At 44.1% G+C, this 27,229-nt stretch overlaps 2 protein-coding genes across 6 annotated transcripts in view; both read right to left on the bottom strand.

The window, feature by feature from the left end:
- Window positions 1-16,335, bottom strand: part of GCNT4 (glucosaminyl (N-acetyl) transferase 4) — a 71,891-nt gene extending 55,556 nt beyond the window's left edge. For 2 of the 5 annotated variants that reach the window (XM_042804857.1, XM_032986275.2), the window contains exons 1-2: window positions 16,248-16,335; window positions 10,867-11,073 (exon numbers count right to left, since the gene is read on the bottom strand). The gene's annotated coding sequence lies outside the window, so the exon portion shown is untranslated. Of the gene's footprint in view, window positions 1-10,866; window positions 11,074-14,088; window positions 14,120-14,966 lie in introns of all 5 variants that reach the window. The other 3 variants (XR_006166697.1, XM_032986302.2, XM_032986292.2) reach the window with 2 other exon arrangements.
- A 2,912-nt stretch (window positions 16,336-19,247) lies between these two features.
- ANKRD31 (ankyrin repeat domain 31) overlaps window positions 19,248-27,229 on the bottom strand; it is a 72,168-nt gene continuing 64,186 nt past the window's right edge. The window contains exon 22 of the mRNA XM_032986254.2: window positions 19,248-20,933. Within this exon, the coding sequence (XP_032842145.2) occupies window positions 20,782-20,933 (152 nt within the window). The 3' untranslated portion in view covers window positions 19,248-20,781. The remainder of the gene's footprint in view (window positions 20,934-27,229) is intronic.

Genomic DNA, 27,229 nt, shown 5'->3' with positions numbered 1-27,229 from the left:
TTTCTTTTCTACGTGCCAGAAGACTCCCGAGGAAATTAATGGAGGCTGATCTCATTTTGCAGCCAACACGTATTGCACAGCTGGTCTATATACATGCATACACAGCACCTAGTCTGGTCACGGCACTTACTGGCTGGGATGCAAAGTACTGAATTATTCAGAGAAGGTAAATGGGTGCTTTTATTTGTCCTTTGCATCTATAAAGCAAGGGATGTCCAAAGAAAACAGACATGCAAGAAATACAAGGGCAACACATTTGTGATGTGTAACAGACCGCATGTTCTTACACAATACATAATTATAGCCTGTCATAAGGTGCCTTCAAGACCATGAGCTCATCATGATTCAAGAAGGAATTAGGCAATCAGGTTGCTATTGAGAGTTTCCAGAATTACGTTCGCCAATACGTAAATATGGATGGAAAGCTAAATTCCCTGGAACCATGACATCAGGCAACTACCAGCTGGCAAGACTCCTAACAGTAAATTTTTACCAAGAAAAATGTTTCTTGTGACCATCGCCCTGTTCTCCAAATCTGCCTTTATCTCCTGCTGGATCAGAAGAGGCATTTCTAGTAAGAACCATGATGGCAATATTTGTATCCCAACCAGAAAACAGACATGTTTTCCACTGGTGTATTTCACTGCCTTTTTTTTTGTATTTTCCTCCCTGCAAGAAGCTGTTTTGGGCAGCTTTACACCTTCAAACATTTAAAATAATTTGCTGTCTGCAACTGTGCAAGCTGTACAACGACACAAAAGGAGGAACAACATCACGGGAGAATTTCACACCCTCCTGAAAACGTTCAGCCACAGATCAAGTCCTTCTGCTCACTGAACGCTATGTTGGCTTTAGTCAGCAAAATAAAATCTTCAAAGAGGACTGGGCAAAGGCTGAGCCATGCTGCTCTCAAACAGAAACTCTCAGTCCTTGCCTCCAAGGCGTTCTCCAGCTAGGCTCAGCTGTCTGCATCTGCCTAAGGCAATGATGCTGGACTTGCAGAAGCACCAGAAAATACATGGCACTCTCTAAGAGGGCAGTGGAGCTCTATTCTTTCCTCCATGCTTCAAACCAGTGTGCAAGTTTTGTCTTTCGGGTGGCTGCAGAATTCTGCAGTTCTTCTCCTGGGGCTCACACAACACTTATAAAACCCATAAAACGAGAGGATAATCTTTCTCCCTTATGTACTGAAAGTGTTGAAATTTATGAACCAAGCTATGGCCTGCTAAAGGAAGTGCTGGGAAGGAAGGCCAAGATGAAGGCAAAAGTGTGCTGGAAACTGCACATAAGGACATAGACTAGAATCAGACCTTGGTTTCTACTGGCTTGCAGCAACTGGGGAAGAGAGAGAGAATATGGAAATAAGAATAGAGGAAATAACACTTTGGCTAATGCAGCAAAGGTTTGGGAAAGTGAATTGTGGTCTGATCACAGGAGAATATCTGTAAAGACCTGTTGCCTCAACAGTCACTTCCAGCTGCTATCAGCCAGATGCGCAGAAGTTTATCTTTCTGATAAAAATTGTTGCTCCTGCCTACAAACTACTGAATCTTATTCTGATAATCTGTAAACACAAATTAACAGCCAGTGAAGCTTCAGAGTACCTAAAAGTGTGCAAATCCCTGCGGTGGGCACATCACAAACATAAATAGCAGTGTTTGCACTTGCACACCATCCATAGGCAACCTGCTTGGATAAATCAAAATCACCCAAGCTCCTACTGGAACACTGTCACAGAGGTAAAAGTAAAGTGCACCTATAAGGGCCACAGAAGCAAATTGAACCAGTGGCTTTCTGTTGGCTTTTACAATACTGAAACAAAAAGGGGCCCAAACAATAGGCCTCAAACAAAAGTTGACTTCTGAGTGAATTCCCCGACCAGCAATCAGCATCTTATCAGCAGACTGAAGCAACCAGTATCTTATCAGCATGAAGATGTAACCCTGGGAACAATCCTTGGGAACTATAAGTAAACAATAGGAAGTAACTATAAATCCCAAATGTAAAGAAAAACAGAAACTCCTCAGACATGCCCGGATCCTGGCCAGATCCGGACATGCCTGAGTGAGGCATATCAATCTACCAGATATCTCCTGTGCGTTTTGTTTAGACTTGTTTGTTAAACTGTATAAAAGCTGGACCCTCTCACAGCAAAGACGGAGACCTCACCTACGAGTGGATGCCCTGCGTAGGACTTCCCAATTGCCGGGAAAGGCTCTGCGACCCTTCGCTGTGACGGGGCTCCCCAGCTGATGCACGGGTCTGGATGATGGTAAAGTATGAGGGCAATTGGTGATGTATCTTTCTTAATCACTATAGCTAGCTTTAAATAGTAATGTCTAGGTGCATTACCTTGCTTATTCTTTCTGCTATTTCTACTACAGTAAAATTTCTATTTCTACTAAAGTAAAATAAGCCTATTTCTTTAGCTTGGTGTCTGTGTCCTTTGTGTTAACCCCGTCAATTGGCAAAACAAATACATATTACTATAACATAGAAATGTTGAATTTCTATGGAGAGACTGTAATTGATTGAAAAGTTAAATGCTTGCAAGATGAAACCAAAGGAAAGACTGATTAGAGGTAAATTAAAGCCTGCTTTTAGGATTCTTTTGGGAGGGGGGAAATAAAAGTGTTAAAATAATTCTAATTCCAGCTCCACCGACTCACAATATTTCTACACACCACCACACACTTACCCTGTGGACTTCCCTAAGCATGCCCTTCGGCCATAGCTAGTCCAGATCTGTCACGAGCAAAGACTGCAGCACGTCACACATGTATCCAGCTGGGTGCCTCTCTATCAGAAGGATGCAACACTCGCAGCACCCCTCTCCTCCCCCTCTCCTTCCCATGCTGACCCCAGCGCTGCCCAGGCTCCAGGACTCTGCTTTTGGGTGCTGAGAGAGGGACAGGACAGGATTCTGCACAAGAGCACAGCCACCAGCCAGTGCCTTTCTCCTGTTCCTGCCCTTCTCCATTCCATCCCTCCAGGAATCAGCCCAACTCCTGCAAACAGGAATGGGGGTGAGTTTGCACAACCAAGCACTCAAGGAGGGCAGGGGTCCAGGATCTTCACTGGGCATGGGACTTCTGTTCAGATCCTCCCCAGGCTGTCACACAGCCTTTTCACAAAACCTGTCTCCCAGGGAAATCCACCTCTCCTCTCTCTGCACCACACTTTTTCTAAACCTCCCAGATTTTACCCTCTCTGTGCTGGTCAAGAACAAACTTACACACATTTATATCAGCCTAATTAATAGACTCATTATCAATTTGTTACATCAAACTTTAATCCATGGCAATTCATCTGAAGATTTCCATTGGATAAATCTGCATTTTCCTTGTTGCTAGCACCATAATGCAATACACAAAAAAACTTTATAAAAATCTGAAAAGTTGTTCTTCCTTCACAACTGCTGCTCGCATTCAGAGATGGATGAAGGGAAAGTATCCAACCCCAAGTACCAACTACATCTTAGCCTCTCAAAGATCATACCCTCAGCCTCAAAGATTACTGTGTTGAAGGTTTCTTTATTCATAAAGTCATGCACACCGCTCAGGATTCAATCACTAAATGAAAATGTATGAAGTTGTTGGGAAGAGGATGAAATCCTCTCCCCAGGTTCGTAGGCTTCAGGTGGGAGCACAGCGTGGTGGCTGAGGAGCAGTCCAGCTAAAAGCTTCCACTCAAAAACCACAGGCATTAATTACAACTCTTCTGATTGATAGCAAGGCTCTAGCATGCCTCTTGCAATATTGAAATTTAAAAGGCAAACTCTGAGAAGGGTTAAGCAAGGGTTAGGTGTGCTGCTAACATAGGGTGCAACCTGCTCAGTAAGCCGTGTGAGCAATCGGGTGCTTTCACATTTCACTGGCACTCCCAAAAAACATGTGTGTTGCCTCAAATCAGTATATTTTTGTCAAACTCAAAAAATCCTGAAATAGGAAATGTTTCTTTTATTTAAACTGAACTGAAAAAAGTTCTAAAAGAAATCAAAATGAGCAGGAACAAAGTATCAGAGATGGCAACAATCCATGTTTTGGTTTGGTTTGCAGTGTAGCTTTTTTGTATCATCAAAATGAAGCTGGATTGGAACATTTGCTTCTTCATTTGCATTCCGCATAATAAAAAAGATGTTCTCTTCCATAAAAATTTGTAAAAAGTAGCAGTGTCAAACCTGACCTCCAAGGCAGAGCCTATGAGGGAGTGATGATCTGTGTGTCTGTGCTGGGTTTGTGTGTGTGGCGAGGGTTTTGGTAGCAGGGGAGGGGGCTACAGTGGTGGCCCCTGTGAGAAGCTTCCCGAAGCTCCCCCAGCTCCAAGTCAGACCCACCTCTGGCCAGGGCTGAGACAATTAATGATGGTGGCTGTGCCTCTGCAATAACGTATTTAAGGGGAACCTGCAAAGGTTTTGGGACTTGTGAGGAGTTATGAGAAGCACACCTATGTGAGCACCCAGGTCAGTGGAAGGAAGGAGAAGGAAGGGGGGCAGAGGTGTGTCAGAGCAGAGACCCCTGTATCCCATGGTGAGATGTCAGGGCTGCCCCCCTGACACCCATAGAGGTCCGTGGTGTAGCAGAGGCTGACTTGAAGCTTGTGGAGGAGCCCACACCAAGACAGGTGACTGCACTTAAAGGAAGCTGGGACCCTGATGGAAGAAGCAGCCCCCACTGTTGTAGTTCAGCACTGGGAAAACTGCAGCACGCAGGGGTGACCCACACCAGATCAGCGTGGGAATGGCTGCATCCCATGTGGAAGTATCACATCAGAGAGAGTTCACTGAGGGTGTCTCCAGTGAGAGGGGAGCCATGCTGGAGCCGGGCAGAGTGAGAGGAGTCCTCCCGCTGAGTTGGAATGAGTGGCATGACTGATCGTAACCCTATGCCCTGCCCCCTGTGCCACTGGCAAGGAGGAGGTAGAGAGATAGGGAAAAAACTGAGCCCAGGAAGAAGGGATGGGTGGGTTTAAGGTGTTTTTAAGATGTGGTAATGGTTCTCACAGTCACACTCTGTCTGTTAAGTGACACTGTTAGTTTCTGAATTAAAGTGATGAGATTTTTTTTCTTCTCCCAAGAGTTTGTCTTTTGCCCATGACCATAATGAGTGAGCCACACCTCCTTGTCCTTATCTCAATTCCTGAGCCTTTTATTTTATCTTCTCTTTCCCATTTCTGAGGCGAAGGAGCGATTGAACGGCTGCATGGTGCTGTTTCCCTCTGAGCTCAAACCAGGACACTGCCTAAAAACTCTTCTGCATTTTCATCTGAATATTGTGTAATTTTTTTGTTGCATTCTGATCTAAACACAGTGGCTAAGGCCATTCTGCATTATCACAGAGGTAGCAAGATCATTGCAAATGAAGTTTGTGAATCTCTTTACTATTTAATTTTTATTATTTATTGTTCCATAACACAGAATATCTAAGACAATGTGAAAACAATGCCAATGACTGTAATCTAGACTTAAATTAGTTTTGAGTGTACCTACCAGAAGTTACACTGTATTTGACAAATCACTGCAAAAGCGGGCCTTTTAAACTGTTGCATCTTCTCAGTGCTGTGCAGACAAGTAAATTCTCATGGTTCAGCTGGTGAACTGCATATCTGGGGTAGCACAGGATACCTCCTGCCAGCCCAGTGCCTCTTCCCTGGAAGGAAGTGCACCACACATACACCAAGGGGGGTGGGGAGGAGTCGTGCTCCTTTCCTTGTAACCCTATGGCCCTTGAAAGAAAAATAGGAGCTGGTGATACTGGGTGTTGGGGGAGGGACAGAACAGTCAGGTATTATTAACTGGCTGAGTCTGTATGCTATGAAATGTGGTCGTCCAAATTTATGCTCTGAAGAGCCTCCTGTGAGTACACAAATTAGTTTATGTGGAATAACATTTTACACAAGGTGTACATCTATTCCTTCAGAGTAAAAGCAAGTTTAAAACACCACTCCTACTGAGAAACCATATAACCACACCATCATGCATTATTTCCTAGAAACATAGATTGGTTTGGGTTGGAAGGTACATTAAAGGTCACCTAGTCCAACCCCCTGCCATGAGCAGGGACATTTCCACCAGACTGCTTGAGGTCGTCCCACAACATATAGGAATATTTTATGACAGGGAGCAGAACTCAATGTGGTTAAAAGACTCAGAGCATTTCTGGATTTGGCTTTGAAGAAAACCAGCAGAGAACCTGTTCTGTACCCTGGTCTCTGTACCATGCATGCGAGACGCACCTTGTGCAATGTTTGTCAAACTAAGTATCTGAGGTCCCTCTGCAGCTGGTGGAAAAATAAAGGAACTGCAAAGGACCATCAGTTCATCCCAGAGGATGGGCTGTGGGATGGGCTGGGTGAGGCATCCCTGGGAAAGTCACTGCCCCACCAAACAAGAGCCAGGACAAGACCCTGCCTTTTGCACCAGCACTGCAAGCTCTGCCAGCTCCGCTTGCGATGGCGCAGCCTTGGTGCACTTCTGGTGTGAAGTGTTCTAGGGGTAGCATCATTGCACTCAACGCTGATCCTCAGCCAATAACACCCCAGCAACTACTCTGTCCCAAAGTGGCACTCAAGAGCAAGGGAGAAAAGCCAGCCTGGAAGCTGCCCTCTATGAAGGGTTAAGTAGGGATTCCAGCAACCCAAAGAAACAGACAGGTTCCCTTCAGCAGTGCAGGGAAACTGGCAGGCTTTGGTCTCACGCTGCCTCTCTGAAGGTGTGTTTCCACTTTACTAAGACCCTAATGATTTACATATGGAGAGCCCTGGTTATTGAGAACGCCGAATGCCCAGGGCTTTACTGCTGCTCCTCAGTATTATTTCTGCTGCTTCCATAAATCCCGTGTATCCTCAGTAAAAGCAACTCCCAGTCTGTGCAACTCAGTGATGCCGATGTCATTTTTGCAAAGGAGGAGTCTGCAACTCCCTTCACCCTGAGCAAGAACAAATCAGCAACTCTCACATTCCTCTTGCTCTGCACGGCCAGTCTCACCTGCAGACCACAAGTCAACTGCCTCTTGCATCCCTGTATCAGCAGTACAAATTAGAAAATATGAAAATGGACTGCCTTGCAGCAAAAAAGACAGCAGACCCCTCTGCCACTGAAGAAGCAGCCTCAGCCCCTCCAGAAGCCGCTGTTGCTATTTTGCAAATGACTCCATGGCTATTGGAAACAGCCTTCTTGGGAATAAAGTAGTTTCCTAAAAGCTGTTCCTTTAAAGTAACAGCTGCATTATTCAAGGTAATTTTTCTGTAACTCAAAAGTCAAAGACTTGTGGGTATTTACATTTTAATATCTCTTTTCTCCTTCTTCCCATCTAGCAAAAACTCCTGTGGGGCAAACTCAAACATGAAAAACAGTGAAGGTTCAGACAAGCTACTTTTGGTAGACACCATCTGTAACCAAAGTACCCGATTAAGAGTTTGCTTTAACTGGCCCACAAAGGGCAAATGTGTCATTGGCCTCATCAAAACTCGTGGTCTTCTTCCAACCTTTCCTATGCACTGCAGCAGTGTTCCCAGTTTGTCTGTATTCAGATTGCACTGATTTATTAACAGCTTATCGACCACTTTGTTTGAGACTACAAGGAATTTTGCAACTCCCCAGCACTCCATTCCCTTCCTCATTGTGTCTTTTCTGATACAGCTTGTGCTCCACTAAACACAAGCACTTCAGTGATTAAAGGTAGAAGGTGACCAGTGGATCTACGGAGCCCACAAGCTCCCTGGATGCTGCCCGCAGGGCAGAGCTGTCATGGACTGCCTGGGTCATCACAACGCATTACAACTTTCCTGAGAAACACAAGGTATGTATCAGTGCCCACTGGCCCCCCTGCTCTGCCCTCTGCCAGTCCTTCCTGGAGGACCTCTTCAGTAGGTAAGCAAAAGTTCAAGCTCAACCACCAACTACGTCAAGCTAGAGGAAAACAAAATCCATGATATCCCTTAATGTGTAGCCCTACCAAATTTACACTCTTTCTTTTCTGCTTTAGCATTACCCATCAAAGAGGTTTGTGACTCTCTACTGTTGGCTACAGATGCCACAAACCATTTTTCGTGTCACGTCAGACAGCCAGCTGGTGGGAAACATCTCTCTATCTATTGTCACATCAGACTGAGAGTGGTTAACCCAGAGCATGGAGTGGCAAGACATGTTGGCTGGCACCAGAATAGGGATTCTTGCAAAATTCAGGCTATGAGTGGGCACTGCTCTCTCCTCAGTTGGTCTGAAGTACACAGTACTTGCTACAAATGCTGTCATGGGGCAACCTGCTTTTGTGCTTGCCACAGAGCAAGAGTTAAGTGAAAAGGTCAAGTCTGAACGTGAGTCTGTGGAAGGAGAGGAAATGGAGAGAAAGGATGCAGAGGAGCAGGAGTGCTTCTACCCCAACGTGTTATTCTCTTTCCCATGCAGAAGCCCTTCTGCCAATGCACAGCATGAGCTTGCTTATCACTTGGGTTAAAAAAATAAAAAGGGAATGGGTGCTGAGAAGAATAAGAGCAGCAGAACAGAGGTTGGGAAATGATGAAAAAGAATGGAGAGACGATCAATGAAGGTAAGTGCTTTCATGTAAGTAGCATTAATAACAAAAACAACAAAATCAAACAGAGAACCAAAATAGGTGCTTTCTCTGACTTGTTACTCCCCCTCAAAGGCATCTGAGGCAAAACTACTGTGTACACCTTTCCTTGGAAACCAGGTCACACTGTATTCCAGCAACCAACACCATTACCATATAATAGCAGTAACTACAGGAACAAGTCCCTCTCCTCCAGGCAAACATTTTGGGAAAAGTTCTCCCTGATAAAATATCTCTGTTTGCTTAATACACACCTCCTCACACAGCAATGCAAAATTGGTCAAGTTGTTTGCATGACCAACTATGCAGAAAGGCACAGTTCGTTCCTTCTGGTTTTCCCTCTACTCTGTACAAATCAAGTCACTTGATGGGTCTCTGAGGAAGGTAGAGGGGACTATGTTCCTGGGAATCTAAGGAAGGAGAAAAGTAATGATGTGCTCTGCTAAGATTTTTTTTTTTTTTTTTTTTTTTTTAAGTAAACTGCCTGAATTAAACTTCTAACTCTACTTGATTATTCAATGCTACTAGCTGGGAAAGTTAATTTATTCATGTGCTAGTGTTTATTGCTGCTAGATGGATATTTCCACTGCAAAATTGTCTATCAATAGGGATTGCAGAGCTTCTGTAGGAGTACTTTTTATTGGCATAAAATCTAGATCAGTTGATTCTATGCAGTTTGTCTGATTTTCCACCCACTTTCCCTGTACTGGAGCCTCAGCCTATGTTCCCATAACATGGTGGTGCCCACTGCCAGTCTCGTTCCACACAGCTCACCTCCTTGTTTTGGTCTGCCTGATGTAATACTTAGATTTCCTCTAAATGATAGACAACTAAGAGCTAAGTAAGTACAATTACTTACATGCTGCCTTATGGACCTCTAATTGCAAGATGTGGAAAAGGATGCCATTACTTTTAGACCCAAGCCTAATTAAATGATAAGCCAGCCAGTTTTAAGACCTTGAAGACTTAAAGCAACACAGTGCCCCAAGGAAAAGCAACAACAAAAAACTGCAGCTTACCACAGCCTGTTTTGTGCTGTTTTGTGAAAGAGGAAAGACAGCTTCTCACCACATACATGGGAAACACAGATTCAGCAACGATCTGGCAGTTACAGGTATCACATATGACTTTGTCCTGGTGCCAAACACAAGGACTCTTCATTGCGCAGGACACTTAGATCTGTGTTTCCTAACAGAACCTGCTGTGCTGACAGTAAGTTGTGCTTGTCTGTCTGCCACTCAGTCCCAGTTCTCTGTATATTCTTCATAAAAGACTGGATGCAGTTTTCTAGTTGCCTTCAGTACACCAGCAAACCCCATAATTGCAGTAAAATATCTAACATTAATTGCTGCATGTCCATGTGCCAGAGATACCTCAAGGTAAAGAAAGTCTGTATCTCTGCTCTCTGGCCAGGAAAGAGAGGCAAGCAACTTCTGCAGGGACATGCAAGAAGACAGCAGCACAAGACGCAAGTGAACTTGGCTCCTCTGCATCCCCAACTAATCTGAACTGCTTTACAATAACTTTTGATGAAAGCTGTTCTGATGGAGGCCTGAAAAGAAAAATCTCTCAGTAAATTCCTTGGTACATCCCAAACTATTCTGTCCTGCCAGTCAGAGGACTTGCAGCCCCGATAAAGCAAGGAGGTGTTTAGAAAGGCCAGGGGTAGTTCCTCATGGAAATTCTCAAGCCTGATTTCTGATATGTTGAGTATTTAGATTCTCTGACTTTAAAAGATGGGAGTATCCACATTTGCCAAGAACTTTATGGTGTATTAAGGCAGGACTCAAGAATAAAAAAGAAAAAAAAAAAAAAAAAAAAAAAGAAAAAAAAACCCACCCTGGTAAATAGAGTTTACTCGCTTCTAGTTTGGGGCAATCTAGAGTTTAACAGCTTTGTTCTGACTCATGTGAGAGTTTAAAATAACACCACTACTACGGTGGAGAGAGGGTTAACCTTTTCCCTCTAACTACTGCATAACATAAAAATCAGGCCCAAAGAGCCAGAACTTGTGTACATTGGCAAGGAGTAGCACCGTAAAAGAGGGTGGAAGTTTCCTGTTAGACAGGGAGGCAGGAGAAACTGCACCGTGCTGCAGAAAAGCTCCCATTAACAGCTCAAAATAATTCTCCATTTCCTTCACCTCTCCACCAAGCTGCTTGCAGACTCGTGCCTGCAAGCCCCTGATGTAAATCACCGCCTTTGAATCAATTCCTCCCAAGTCAGAGTCCTCACTGCCAAAGTCACAGCCTTCACATCAGTCAGATCGTTTCAACAAGAGCTGCAGACCTACCTCCCAGACTTTGCCGTGGTCTCTTCCCCTCGTGGAGCTCTTTAGGACGCTCTGTGACAGAAGATCGACCCAAGCACGGCCGGCTCAGAGGTTGAACAAAGTCCTGGTGTCTGCTCCATCCTGACAGTGCCCACAGCCTCCACCTCTATCAGTGTTTCAAGCGCGTATGAAGTCGGATGTACAAAAGCAGCCGGGACAACATTATTGCTTGCACAGATTACAAAAGAAGAGTGTAAAAGGTTAGCTGAAAAACAGTGAGTACGGAGACTTTGTGTGATAAGATGTGGAAGCCATTATCTGCATAATAAGCATTTAATTTTTGTTTACTCACATAGCATTTCTAAGTGCCAAGATGGGGGGGAAAAAACACCAAAAAAACAGATCACGTCAAAGCAACCTAATTTCCTCCTACGGCAGGGTGAAGAGGGATTGGGGTGAGGCAGGAAAGTGCCGAGGTGTGACGAGTCTTTGTCAAAAGCCTCACCAAGTTCAAGACCACACAGTACTTCAGGTCTCAGAGACCTTGCTCCCTCCACAGATAAAACAGCTCCACCACTGAGCCAAGGCCAAAAATCTGTCCTGGTATGACCCTCACTGTCCTGGTGATGCTTTCTGAAACTGTTTAGACACAATGATCTGCATTGCAAGTTCACTTATACATAAGTACCTCATATGGTATACAATGTCTCTTATATGGCAAGAAATGTATTTTTTGTGCTATTATAACTAGGCTTTGTGTGTGTAATGGTTACAAGAAATGAGAGGAACTAAACGTTGTATTACTTGCATGTACCACAAACAAATACCATGGTATTTTCCCTCAAGGAAAGCACAACAGCAGTGTGTGCTTACTCCTAAGGCATATATAGCATTCTCCTCCTCTCCACCCACATTTTGACCAAAGTATTGTGCACACCAGCCTCATCTTCATCATCAGCCTTCCAGCTCATACCGATTTATAAACCGCACATCTCTGTACTATGGAGCTTATTATTTGCACTCTGTTCTCCAGTGTGGCAGGAGCAGGTTGAATCTCATAAGCTCTGAAGCCAGGTCTGGGTGTCGCAGATCCATGGCTTTCTGCAGTCCTGCCTTAGCTTAATGGGCCCAGCACAGCAAATTCATATAGCAAGAACAGTTCCTGAATTCCTCGCTTAATATTTGTCACTCCCTTTATGCATAAGACACAACGTGGCATGACAGTAGCTGGGTCAACTTTATCCCTTTTCAGTGTGATGGGGAGGGTACAGTGGGCAATGGTATCAAACATTATTAATTGATTAAAACATTAAGAGCATACAAATATAGAAATCATGTCAGTTTCCTGTGAGACAAAACCTACCAGCACATGCAAAAAAACATGTGCAGACAGCTGTGCATCTTTTGCATAAGATTTAAGGTGCTGGCTTGTCCTTGCCCAAAAACCAAGCATGCAGAAAGACTCCCCCATCAAAGAATGATGGATCACAAAAACACATACAAGCCAACTGCGCTCTGCAATGTCAATCCAAAAGGAAAAGGTCTTTGATTAGCACCAGGGAACCCTGCCCAGGCCAGAGGTTAGCTTCCTGATGCACCACGCAAGGCACATTGCAGTTAGACAACATGACAGGGCACGAGGATGTGTGGGTCTCCAGCAGGCTGGTATGTACTCTGTCATCTGCTTAATGATGCATATCTCTGGGCACAATGCAATTAGAGGACTCCTCTTTCTTCACAGTTGTCCTTCTTGTACTCAAAGCAGAGGGACCTGCACGTTGCACTTGGTCACGTTGCAAATCCAGGTGAAGCCTTCTGCATTTTTCAGTAAGAGGTTTGATGAAGCTTGACTTGTTGACAGAGTTATGCAAAACTTATCTTCTAGGCTGGATCTGGCACCCTGCAGCTTATGTTGCAGAAATGAGCTTCTTGTGACTAATCTGCTGTATCTCAGTTCCTTTATCAACATTTCCTGGTAGACCTCAAAAGCTGTATGACTCCTGATGCCTTTCTGTAGCCGAAAGAGCTACACAAACACCATAAGCTCCTGCTACAGTCCTCTTAAGCATCATGTTAGTGAGACCAAACTTGCTTCATCAGCACATATCAGGACAGTTCATGCTCCTTACCCACTTCCTACATGAAGTCACTTTGTCACAAAGGTGCACAATAACCAGAAAGACTAATGGCCAAGCAGGTACATCAGCACCTCTCTAGTGCTCCACTTGTAGCTCTGACCAACAGCTAACGCATTTCCAAAATCCCTGAATCACCCTCACCTGAAATCTTTCTGCTGAAGTCTGAAAATGCTCTGCTTCTGTCCTGTGGGTGGACATAAAGCTTCTAGAAATCATACTGCACATTATGGAGACCCGCTGAGGGTCTCAGCCGTATCTGGCCAGGCTAAAAAGCTGCCAGACTGACAAAATCCACGTAATCAACAATCTCTGGATTTACCTGTTTGCTCCCAACCAATGTTTCAACATTTTCTGGGCTTCCCTGAATCCTATACAACAGCACCCACCGGTTTCTTTATACCTAATCATAGCACTTGGCTTTGCCTCTTCATGCTTTTTAAATTTTACTTTTGGTTAATTCTTCCCAGCTCACCTGGACTACTTCTAAAGAATTTCAGAGATCTAGTCTCAGCCATCAAGGCATTTTTAACATGATCGCAGACAGGCTGTTGGCTGACTAGAATAATTTGCACATATGAGGTTAGAAAATAGCAGGCACAGTATAGGCTATCATCCACAAAATCTACAGAACCTGGTACACAAGTGGTTTTCAGTGTCTGGTCCCTTTTCCTGCACCCCCAGTGTAATCCCAGCACAAGGGTTGTGCCAACACAAGCAATTCAAACCTGAATGTATTCCTCATCACCATTACTGTTTTTCAAAGAGTTGTAGTCCTAAGAGTTGCTCATTTCTGTGAACTGTATGTGTCAAAAAGCATTAGCTAGGGTTGTTAGGGATCTTTAAATGCCTTTAAAGCTGGGTAGCATACAGAAAAATACATAAGAACAGAACCAAATCCCATCAGTATCAGATATAGAAGACCAAAAACCACAGATGCAGAAACATGGTAGCACTTCAATTCCCTTTGGTCATTGTTTGAGCCCAGAGGGTAACTGAGTACCAGGTAGCTGCTCACTCCCTCCTCCCCCCTATCAGGAATGGGAAGGAGAATATGAAACAGAAATGGCTCAAAGATTCCATCTAAGGACAGGGAGAGGCAGCTCACCCATTATGGTCATGGGCAGAAGACAGACTCCCTAGGGGGAGAAAAGAAAAGCACTTTAATTCAAATGTTAATAAAGACAACACTTAACAGACAAGGTGGGGACAGTGAGAAGTGCTACCACATCCAAAACCACCTTCCCCCACCCCTCCCTTCTCCCCAGCTCAGCGCTGCTCCCCATCTCTCTGCCTCCCCCCCAGCAGCGCAGGGGGCAGGGGATGGGGGTCACAGCCAGCTCGCCGCTCCTTCCCCCTCGGGAGCTGGGGTGAACGCCGCACACCCCTCCCCTGCTCCACGGGGCTCCCCTCTCACTGCAGACAGTTCCCCACGAACCTTCTCCGGCGTGAGGCCTCCCCACGGGCCGCAGCCGTTCCCGTGCTGCTCCGGCGTGGGTCCCCCCCGCGTGCTGCCGTCCTCCCAGCGCCCAGCCACAACCGCGGGGACCACTTCTCGCTTCAGGGCCCCGGCCTCCTTTAAACGCAGCCGCCTGTCCTGGGGTGGCTTTCTCCTCAGGCCACTGGCCGGCCCCTGCTCCGCTGCGGACCTCCATGGGTGCTGGGCGGGCAGCCCTGTCCTCTCGCCGCGGGATACAGGGGTCTCTGCTCCGGCACACCTCCCCCACGTCCTCCCCCTTCCTTCTGCTGACCTGGGTGTCCGTCCTTCTCTCAATTCCTCCTCACACGTCCCCATCCCTCTCTCAGCTTCCCCTTCTTAAAGACGTTATTGCAGAGGTGCAGCCATCGTCACTAATTGGCTCAGCCCTCGTCCAGTTGTGGGTCCAACTTGGAGCTGGGGGAGCATTTGAGCAGCTTCTCACAGGGGCCACTGCTGTAGCCCCCTCCCCCACTACCAAAAAAACACACCACAGAAACCCAGCACACCTTTCTATGACCATCTCAGAACACCTATATGCATGGAAGAACAGGCACTTCACATCCATAGGGACCATCCAGCCCAGGATGTTGTCTCAGAGTACCCATAAGTGGATGCCTGGAAAGAGGAGAAAGAGCAGAAGGTACAAGTACTCTCTGACATCTTCACATGTTCTTTGAGTTTCCGTTTCCTTACAGCTCAGCAACTTCCAAAGACAGGGGTTACAACTTTCTACTTAGGAAATTTCGATTTCTTCCATGCTGTTGGTCTTGAACCCATATAAGTTTTCTGATATCCAGTAGAGTGGGAGCTGGACAAAAAACACGCTACAGCTGACCTAAGTGTTGTGTAAAAAACACTTTCTCTAGCTTGATTTCAATCTTTTACCTTCCAGCATCACTCAACTGTTGAGTGTTCTTGGTCTGAAACAGAGCAAGCAGCTCTTTCCTGTTCACTGCCTCCATTCCAGTCGCAAGCTTATCTACCACATCTACCCCTCAGCTGTTTCTCTCTCAGGCTATCAAACACAAAAAGCTTATTATTAAGGAAGTTTATTTGTTTTAAAATGTTACTCTTAAGGCAATTTGCCTAACCCAAAATAAAACAGGCTGGTTTATGGACTAGATCTCTGAAGCAAGTCAGCGGGTGTTCAATGGAGCAAATCCTCAGGTGGGACACAGTGGATGAGTTAACCTCAAGGGAAGTTTCCCTTACAGTCTACTTCCACAAGCCTTACTCTAATATTAGTAGGTCTATTCACCCCTTAATGAGAGAGAAGCTGTTACTGTCTCTCCTCGAGGAAAAAAGAAAAAAAAAAAAAAAGAAACCCAGAAAAACAAACTTTGTTTTTTTGGGTTTTTTTTTTTTTTTTTCTGACAAATGCTTGCTGTTCTGTTACTTTTTGTTGCTTCAGAAGGAAAAAGAGCCTCTTTCCATACTAAAGAAATGAGTTAAGTGCACTTGGAAAATTAAACACAGCTACAGACTAACACGTACATTTTTAGCAATTTACTGAGAGGGGGAAAAAAAAAAAAAAAAAAGCAGGAGAGACTTCAGCCAACCTCACAGCAAACCCGGTTCCTGTTACCAAACCAGACGTTAAGTTGGTGTAACTGTTGCTGCTCCAGAGCAGTTCTGCGGCTGCGACAGGGGGGCACCCCCCCCGCCAGCCGGGCTGCAGGCAGGTGTGTGCGCTGCCTCCGGCGCCTGCAGCCTGCCAGCCGCTGCCGGTTCCCGACACATAAAATCCCCCCGTAATTAACTTTGAAAGACACACGGCGCCTTCTTACCGGAGCTCCCCGGCAGCACCCGCCGGTAGCGGCGGCGGCGACGACCCTCCTCCTCCTCCTCCTCCGGCCGCCGCCAGCGCCGCGCCCGGCCCGGCCCGGCCCTCCCGCCCCCGCGCAGCACCGCCCCGCTGAGCCCCCGCGGAGCCGCGCGGCTGCCGCCCCTTCCTCCTCCTCCACCTCTTCCTCTTCCCCAAACTCCGCCGCCGCGGCAGAGCCTCCAAGTTTGTGCCTACGGCGGAGGGGCCGGGCGGAGGCGGGGAGCCGCTGTCGTCCCAGCGCGACCCTCCGCGCAAAAAGTTAGGGCCCCGGTCCGTGGGCCGAGCCCCCGCGGCCGCCGTCCCGGGACGTGCCCGCCGGCAGCCGCCGCTCACCGGGGCGGAGCGGGACGGCCGCGCTCCTCTGCTCGGGGATGCGCGGGTGTGCTGGGGGTGTGTGTGTGTGTGTATAGATCTGTGATGTGTGTGCAGGGACATGTGTGCGACACGGCACCCCATGACGTGGAGGAAAAAGGAGGGGCCGCCGCCCGCCCCGCAACCTGGCGGGCAGGAGGAGGAGGAGGAGGAGGAGGTGGTGGTGAAGGAGGAAGCAGCGGCGCGGCCCCCGGCAGCGGAGCGGAGCGGAGCGGGGCGGCCGCCCCTTCCCGGGAGCCGGCACCTGGGCTCGGGAGGAGCCCGCCGCCTCCACGCTGCTCCTCCTGCCGCGGCGGCGCGGACCTGCCCCGCTGCTGCCCCCGAGGAGGTGGGGCGGCCGAGGGGGCGGCGGGGGTCAATGCTGCGGCTCCGCAAAGCCTGCGGCCGGGAGGGACCCCGGTCGGGGGATTGGGGGGGGGGGGGGGGGGGAGCGGAGGGAGCGGAGGGAGCGGGCAGGGCCCCCGCTGCCGCCGGCCCGGGCGCGGCCGAGGCGCATCCGCCTCCGGGGGCGGCCCGGGCTCCTCGCCCTCCCCCTCGGGACGGCGGCCGCCTCTGCTCGGCTGCCCCGGGAAAGCAGAGACGTGCGAAGGGCCGGTCCGCAGCGGCCCCGGGGCGGGCGGGGTGCGGCGGTGGGTGCTGGTCCGAACTAATAAGCTGCGGTCGGGGCTTTGAACCTCTGCTAATAGCGGAGCAGCCTGCCCTTGCGCTGGAATGTTGCAGTTCCCCGGCGGCTTCCAGGCAAAGGCCGGTGTGTTAAGGTCAGGCTGAGCCGCCCGGCTCGCCTGCGCGCCTGGGTTGAGTGGGAAATTGGGAAGAGGCCGCCGGAGCCGGGAGCGCCCGGCCGTGGGTTGCTAATTGCTCGAGCCGCTGGAACGCGGCGATCTGCAACCGTGAGCCCCGGCTCCTTCCGCAGAAACCTGAGGGAAATCAAAAGGACGCGGCTGCTGGACAACTCGGTTACTCTGCAATAACAACATTGGTGCAAGTGGTAAAACTTTCTCTCGGAGGTGAAGCCAAAGCCTCAGCAACAACACTACCCCCCCAACAAGCAACAATGAACAACCACCCCCACAAACATATATGAAAAAACAGTTCCATGAATCCTGTTCCATCTTTGAAACATTTTCCTCCCTTTTTGTGTCATGTTTTAAGCTTCTTTTCTTGATACAGCCTGAAACTTAATAATTCAAATTCCAAATCATCCACACGATTTCCTACCCGACTAATTACTTGACTACTGGTGACCAGAAAAATGTCCTGAATCTCATGCACACACAGTTGTTCATTCTCGCGATAGTTCAAACAGGGTGGCTTTTTCCAGTTAACATCAAGGTTTAAAAAACAGAAAAAAAGTATTTGCCTCTGTGTCATAATGACAAAACACTTGCCAACTGCAACTGCTCCAAGAATTTATCCAAACTCCTACAACTGGAAACATTATTCTGGCATCGCTTCTGCTTTCCCTGCTCCTTCATTGCATTTCCACCATCAAAAACCCAAGGTGTATTTGCATACTTTAAATACCTCCCCAAAGCTGGCATTCATTCCCACATTTCGCTTACCGTAACCGCTCTTGCTGCCTGCGTTCAGCTTTGCCTGGCAAGAAGGTGCAATGTTTTGTGTTGATCCTCTACCTAGAGTGAATTTATCTCTATCTGCATCTTTGTCTTCCTTTTCTGTTTTCCCCATGTCTTCCTTGCTTATACCCTTTCATAACCCCTAGCCTGTGTTATTCAGGAGGTCAGCTTATCACACTGGTCCCTGCTGGCCTTAAAATCCATGAATCTTGTGTTGCACTGTCTGCCCCCAGCTGCTTATCTTCCTTCTCACTCTCATTCTTTTGTTTTGTGCCTCACATTTTTCCTCACTGGTATCAATCTTCCCACTGATTTTTTTAACTCTATCTCAGCAGTATATGAATAAATAACTAAATATGTAGAAATATGAATCTGAACTCATGGCTTTTGTTCACTGAATCATCTCTTTCTCCTCTTATTCCCCATCTGAATATTAACAACAGGCAGAATGCCACGGGTTTTGTAGTCTTTGCATTTTATATTCTTTTTACTCTAGCCTGCACCACACAAAATATGTGGTAACTCACAGCCTAGGAGTGGAGAAGGGGGTTACTAAATAAAATAACTGAAACATGAATGGAGCAGGAGGGGCTGGGAGGACTAACCGTTGCTGTTTGCCACTTGTGAGAAGAAGCTTTAATACTCTGCTGTAGTTAGGATCACTAATAGCTGCTTATCTTTGACCTGTGATGACAGCTTATATTTTTATGCAAAAGTATACTTAGAAAGCGTAAATATAAACAGAGAAAACAAAACACCCTATTCACAATGGTATAACTTTTTAACATCTCTTAATGTAATTTTACATTAACAAAAAAGATTCCAGTAGGAAGAACAGGGAAAAATCAAAGTTGTAAGATTTGGGAAGCAGAATCCTACCTTTGTTAGTCATATTAAACATACGTTGTCAAGCCAACACTTTCCTCAAGATTTCTATACACAATATAAATATTGAAAAAAAAAAAACCAACTGGTGGCTTACTTTTACATAGAGTGTCAGTAGGAGACAGTGGTTTTCATATAACACTTTGCATTTTCACCTCTTTGCCCAGCTTGAACCAATCAGATTTTTTGTTGCTTGGTCTTAGAATTGTCTTAGTCATATAATCACGTTAATGTAATGGCCTAAAAGTATTACTGTCAAATCCTCCCAGTTTTTACACATTGACTTTATTAGACATCTTGTAACAAAGAAAAAATGTCAAATGTAAGTAATTCAGTAGTCATTTTCACATTCAAGTCTTTCACTTTTCAGTGAAAGTGGAACTGCAATATTTGAATGAACATTTCCTTTAAACCAATATGCCTTCAGGCTTGTTTTGCTGCTGCAGCTGTGAGACCGCTCAATTTTCTCCCTGTGTGGAAAGTGACCTTTACAAAATACCTGTCACTCAGTAGCCTTTAACTCCTGTGACTTCCAGGCAGTTTGCATTTCTTTATCCTTACAGCCCATCAGGCTACGATAGCTCATACATCCTAGGGCACAGCATTAGCTCTCTGCACATCAGACCCCTCTCTCTTCCCTAAACTACCTTCTGTTTAAGACACTAATCAAATCTCTGCAGAACAGCTCTTCGCACTCCAAATAGCTAGCTGGGGTTGTTATGTACTGACAGGAGATATTTCTCATCCCATTCACTGGAGTTAGGAGTAGCAGGTGCTATTATTTCATCTCTTCTTACAATCCAGAGAACGAAAGAGCAAGAATGCCATTTGAATGCAGATAACTCTCATAACAGTCAAATGTGTTATAAATATGCTACTGAGGCAGATTCACACTTTGTAAAATTAAAACAAATAGAAATCCTCCAGAGATCGGGGTGAATATCTAAGATGTTGTTAGATGGAAAAATTTGTGTTCCACAAACGGGCTAACTGCATTTACTGCCATATGCCACCACATTTTCTGTCTATCAGGCTTGGCAGGAACATGAATGGAATCTCCCTGATCACTTCCAGTGTCTCAGATTCCTCTTTTAACCTCTCCCAGCACCCGTCCCCTTTTCAAATGTTCGTATATATTCACACCACATAAAGCAAATCTGCTGGTGATTTTCAATGCTGCCCATCTTGATTTTTTTGCCTAACCTAACAGCTTATGTTATTACACAAACATGTGCTGCCATTTCTGATATCACTTGCTCAGGCAGAGCAGTTCCAGGCTTAGGTGTTGGAAGTGACTACTGGTGCCCACACCTATCTGGTTCTGTGCAGCCCCATCAAGCATGGGCAGCCACTGAAATCAGTGGAATTTCATACAAAGTTATCAACCTGGAATATAATTAACAATAACCACCAGTGTGTAACAGTCCTCATCTACTTGCCCGTTTCTCAATCTCACAGTGCAAAATTCAATATAGACAGTTATCCTCACCTGCTACAAAGTACTCCCCTGTTCCTCATTTACCCAAACAATCCTTCAGTCCATTCCAAGTGCCCAGCAAATGATTTATCAAAATGACAGTAACAAAGCACTTAGTTCTAAAACCTTAAATATCTACTTTTAAGTGATGATAAAGGAAAAAAATGTTATCACTCAAGAAGTTTTTAGAATCCAAAATCTTCACATCCTTTGTAGAAATTCCAGTGCTTTTCCATTAGATGGCATGGTAGAAACTCCTTTTTACATACCATTACTTTCTCATGGAATTGAAGAAAATGTGTCAGGCTTTCCACTGAGTTGAACTGGACAGAAGTGCCTGTTGAAAATGAATGTGAATGATTACAGAGTGTTTATTAGAGTAAGGGAAAGCAATCATTGGCACCATCATCTAGAGAGATGTTAACAGCTTGTTAAGAACAATGTAAGCATTAGCAATCCCTAGGAATCTGTGAGGTGTCCTAGTAATCTCACAGCACAAGAACCCCGCCACCTTATCGGTACCCCTCACTTGCACCCAGACTTCAGTGAGACAAGGGTCCTACCACACTTGTGGTGCTCACGGTGAGAAGTCAGGAGTCCTGGCCATTTCCAGTTATAGAACAGGAAAATGCAGCTGTTCTTCAGCATAGCTTGAATTTCACATATTATGTCAACAAAGAGTAAGTTAAGTGTACTTCCTCCAAATTAAGGAATCCCTCTCAGAGAGAATGGCCTTCCTACTGTTCCTAGAGGACTACATAAAAAGGCAGGCATACACCTGTATACAAGCAATCACAGGACTGAACGATGGACATTTGCAATATTTAAACATCTGTTAGAATGAGGCAACTATTAGAATGCAGAAACTTAAGGCACTTGTATGAGTGTGTGAGAAGCTGAACATCAACACAGTAGCACTGTAAAGATCCAGCAATAAGAAACATTACATTTTCTCCCTAACAGCACAGACTCCAAGAGGCACTTGGAACTATGGTCTTCAGAGTTAGTTGCTTCTGTTTATCCTTCCTCTGCTTTCTCCCTTCAGTACCCTTGCACAAAATATCAGAGCTGCTGAGCTCCCACAACCAGCCCCACACAGAAACTTCCAGTGAGTGTAGAACCATCACATGCAGCAGGTATTACCAAGAGAGGGAGGGTTGTCATGGAAGTAAGGATGGTCTCTGCTTTTTTTTTAAAAAAAAAAATAACAACAAAACAAGCAAACCCAGCATTTAGACACTATTCAAGTGTCCCAAGAAGCAAAACAGGACAGGTATTTCAGGCAGATTAGATCAGTCAAGATAAATCCTTGTCAAAATGCAGAGAAAGTATGGTTGAAGTGACACCAGTTGGTCATTTAGCTTGCACTTACTTCTGGGATACCATGTGCCATCTCAAGAGTTTACCTTTCTCTGTTACCACAGTTTTCCAGTTGTGTCACCTATACCAATTCCAAAATGCAACATATATTCACTGAACTGACAGCACTGGGAGGTCCCAATGCTACGTGTACCTTATAGGTATTAGAACTTTTCACACCATGTTTTGGTGAGGATTTCCCTGCCATTTCCTGATTTCCAGGAGCTCAAAACCCAAAGCAGCAAAGTGACAAACTGCTACTAACAGTGAGCGGTCTGCGTTCAGAAACATAAAAACAGAGTCCTGTGCATGAGGATGCATGTTGTTCCGCACCCTGGACATCCACAGAAGAACTTCTGACTGCAGTGAGAATAGGACTGCATTTTCTGACACCCTCTTCAGCATGCTCATGCCATACCACAGTACACAATGAAACAAAAAGCACGATCTGATGTCTACAGTATATTTAAATATCTTCGACTACAGCAAAGATGGGCAGGCTGAATGCGCGGTGCACCCGAGACGTTACACCACAATGCTCCTTACATAGTCTTTATCACTTATGGAGCAGTGGTCAGTCACAACAAAGGAAGTCAGCTTATGCACTCAGCTAGAAGTGATATTTCAAAGGGCAGAAGCAGGAATGCTTGGATGGGAACTCACAAAATAGTTTTAAGGACACCTTCAGGTAAAAAAACACCTTAAAATTAAGTCTGGGAAATTTTTTATAAAATGAACTGGCAGAAGCTGAGCTGAAACATTGTCAATAATGACAGGGCGTACATGACTTCAACCTGTTTTGATTTGCTGAAAAAAGCTTTTTCATTCTGAAATATCCACATTTTGTATGTATGTACAGGAAAATTTCTTGGCAAAGTCTGAAGTTCATTTAACATCCCATTTTGAGGGACCATAATTGGAGAAAAGACATTCCTTTATTACTTTGGAAATGCTCCTCCCAGCACTCTCACCACAATATTCTAAGCTATTTACTAAAAATCTCCACCTCAGTTTTGAAAGTGTAATAAAGATATGACATAATAAATCTATTAAAATAACCTTTTTCAGCAGCTGACAGCTTGCTTTATTGATTCCTTTGCGTCAAATTAATGTTTTAGCTATTGGATTAGGTAGGATTTCGTACATTAAATATCAGCATTCTAGCATAAATACAATTTTACCCGAGTGAATAATTAAATCCTCTACTCTCTAATTTCTGCTTTTCAGTAGTTTTAGGTAACAGTCAACTGTTAGCAAAAGTACAGTAACTTATACATCCCAAAGCCGTCCTCCCCAGTTCTGACATCAGTGTTTGATATTGAAGTTTCTATATCCATAGACAATCATCTTTTTTCTCAGTAGGGATGGATCAGTATTTGAACATTTATTCCCTGTGTTTCTTCCTCCATATTCTGACACAGATGACTAATGTTCTTCTCAATTTTAATTTCTCAATTCTTTCCCCCTTTTCTCTCTCCCTTTACTTACTATTATTTTTAATCCTTTAGTACCCACTTTGATGTTTCCTTTCTCCCTTTTGCTATGTTAACTCTCATCCTGTTACAAAATACCAGCAGCTTACAAGCTGTAAGCAGTAGAGAAAGGCTCCCATACTGCTATCCAAAACTCATCTTAGTGCCTTGGGTACAGAAGAAAGCTTAGTAAGGTAAGAGACACACACAGAGGCAGGGTCCTTCTCTGCTTTCCTACCCCTGCTCTTCTGTTAGATGCTCTCCATTTTCTGCCGTTTTCATGAACTACAACATAAAGTATCAATCAGCATCAACATGCAATAAGCTTATTTTTCCATAAATCTGTGGAAAACATGATGTCTCTTGATACTTTTTCCATCCCGTTTGCCTATAGCTTTCCTGTCTCTATTGGCATCTATTTTAACCTTACAGTTCTGAAACCATTCTGAATGTTTTTCAACCTGTGCTTACATTTTATTATGGTTTACAAGACCTTGTCTCTGTGGCTTCTAAGAACCTGAAAATTGTATTTAAGGAGAATTCCCGTTAGTGGTGCAACTATATAAATGTTAGATCAGAATCTCCAGTTGCATAAAGGTTTGTCACCAAAGATGGCCACTCCTGTGCAGAGTCACCATTCTCTGATCATTAAAATAGCCCCTGAAATACCAGTTTTTAAAAATGGCTATCCCACCAGTATTCTCCTTACTTTTTCCAAGCAAGAAAGTGCCAGCACCATCCAGAGATATGGTTAAGCATTTTATAGGTATTTCATTTGTGCAAATTATTTGTAAAAGAAATTTAAATGCTCTTGCAGTTTAAGCAACATATTTGAGTCAATTCACAGTTATCAGTAAATCCATTTTCAATATTTCTGTAAAACAGGTAAAATTATCACATCTGAGGGAAAGATGAACCGATATGAAGCATCTGAGGCAAAGTCACAGGAGATGTTATGATTCAAATGGATCTGGTTCAGTGCAGCTAGTCTAGACGTGGCCTACGAATGTTTAAGCAAAGAGAAGATCTAAGAACAACACACTTAGAGGTGACAGCATTTGATCTAGAGTGCCACAAGTGAGTATTTAGAACAAAAACCCGTTTTAAGAGATTTTGAGTTTCCTGGGCCTTATCCACACTTCTCTCAAGAACTTAGATACAGAGAAGACCAGTCACAGCCCAGGAGTCCCGACAGGCTTTGTCCATTCCAACTAAGAATGGAAATGACAGCCAGTGCCTCGCATAAACAAAATTTTTGGATCTTCTGACTGTTTAAAAGGTTGCTACTGAACTGAAGCACATGAATACTGCCCGTGCTAGTGGTAATTTTAAAATAACTTTTATTTCAGCTGATCAAGACCTGGTATCTTGGACAAAGAGATGTCTGGACAGATTGCAAGACTAGATCTTTCTACAACAAAATACAATGATTTCCTGGTATTTTTTTTTTTTTTTCCCCTCAGAATGCCTTTGCTTTTTTCCAGGTCTCTCCACAGTTCTTGATTCACTTCATATGATAGAGATCTTAATTCTTTTTTCATCCTGTGAATGCTGGAGTCCAAGGTCTCTGCCTTTACAAACCAATCAGTAAGGAGTGATCTTCTAACAGTCAGACACCTGAACTTAAGGTATCCATCCCCTAAAAGATACAGGCTTGCAGTGATTTTGGCTAACTGCTTTGGGGTCCTCTGTGCCTACACTCCACCCCCACCCCCATTCCCTGCCTGATTTTGAAAGTACTTTTTCCCCAACAATCGATTTATCAAGTGATCCTAAATTATGCATGTTGCATTTTTTGCATTGGTAGTTACAATCCTTTGAAAAAAAATCGAAGGTTATTTATAACATCTTATGAAATAAATGGATCATTTCAGTTTGGAAGCTACCTAATTGACTATAATGACCAGATACTCTATAGCACAGCTACAACAAGGCCAGAATGACATAGAGCACCTTATGATGGTCCCTCAGCCTACAGTTCTTTCCCCCACAGATCGGACATGACTCACGACTCACATGGATGGTCTGTAGGTTCAGTTCATCATTTGCCTATAAAGAGAATTTGTATAGCAACAATGTGGAACTTAATTCATACTTTCACAATTCATTATTCTATTCTGTTGCTTCTAGATAAAATGTGAGATTTGAGAAAGTAACATTTCTTCCTCCACTCCATAAAGAATAGCATTCCTCAGAAGTTCATTCTTTCTTTTTGTCCTCCAGTGAGACTGGCCAGAGCAGTATCACAAAGCAGAAAAAAGGTTAGGTATCTAGAATACTTTTGAAAGTATTTTCTAACAGTGGTCTTTCTTTTCTCTGTATCTGCATGGAAAAAGGACTTGCAGATATGATTAAAGATCAAGAATTCATACCTTTCGTTCTAAAGCATCAGTTTCGAGGTTTATGCTGAAATCTCTTTAATTAGTTTGTTTAATGTGGCAGAAAGTATTGTTCCCACAACACAGACCTGAAGATGTCATACTTTTTTGAGAGATACTGTTAATAGTAAATCTTTCTGTTTCTACATGTATGAAAAATGTACAATTTAATGTAATACTTCATAGCTTCCTTGCAAGCATACCGAAGTGATATAAATACAACATATTATTCCTCCTTAAAACTTTTGCCTACATCATAATCTTAAATGGTAACTGTTTTTTCTCTTCTTCTAGATACACTGGGCATACGCCTGTCAGCCAGTAACAAATACTTTATATAATACGATAAATTCTGAATTATTATTCTTCCGGGTCCTTGGATTGGTGTATTAAGATATTGTTAAGTTTTTTATTTAGTAAAGTGGGGAACTCAAAACCTCCAATCTAATACAGAAATCCAGCCATGTTACAAGGACCTACCAGAGAAAAGAGAATAATTTAAATCTCAGTGACTCTTACATTCTTTGGTATAGCTGTAACGTGATTTTTTTCCTCAAAAGGTAAGAGAGATACAATTAACATGAAAATACCAACTGGGAAATGTATACAGCCTCCCACAAAAGAATCTATATTCAAGATTGAATTTATAAAGAAATAAAAATAAGTGCTTTAAAAATAAAACATAATTGCTGATTCCATTGTTTTCACACAAATATTTTTATACAGCTGTCCAGATGGCCTTTTAGTTTCTTGATTAAGTTAAGCACTCTATTTAAATACCAAATTAACAAGTTTGAGTTCAAGAACAACAAATGCATACACTAGTATCCTTTATTAAAAGGTACTAAGATTGCTTTAAAACAATTCATAGATGACTATTTCTTGGTATAACTAGAAGGGTGCATCTTCCATACCATATGTTTCTTTTTTTTAATACTTATTGAGTTATTATTATATACTTGATTATATAATGATTCACTTGTATACTCCTTTGGAAGGAAAACACACAGTTCTCTAAGATTATTTCTAACTGTTTTAGAAAACCTGAATTTAATGTGTCAAGATAGTGGATAAAAAGCAGTTCTAGGGCTAACCTTGGGTAATTAAAACCAGAACACTTTAAAATTCTTGCAGATTATAGCACACAGAGATGCTGATTGGAAGAAACAGAAGACAAAGTATAAATCAAGTTTCAGTCAGGTCAGAACAGCTATTTGATAGAAAAAACAATAGCTCTTGTATTTCAGGCACTGGCAAAATCTACAGGAGCTGTGACTCATTTGGTGGATTTTATGTACAGCCCCAGAACAACTTCTAGAGCCTTCTCCTGGACTATTATCATGTGGTAGTTTAAAGACTGAATTGTTTTGTTTAGAAGCTTTGTCCCAACTTTGTTAAAAGTTACTGCTAAAAAAAAAATATAT

Source organism: Tyto alba, unplaced genomic scaffold (genome assembly GCF_018691265.1).
Source record: "Tyto alba isolate M040663 unplaced genomic scaffold, T.alba_DEE_v4.0 Super-Scaffold_42, whole genome shotgun sequence".
Classification (NCBI taxonomy): domain Eukaryota; kingdom Metazoa; phylum Chordata; class Aves; order Strigiformes; family Tytonidae; genus Tyto; species Tyto alba.
The sequence above is the reverse complement of the archived record's forward strand: the minus strand, read 5'-3'. Positions and strand labels throughout refer to the sequence as shown.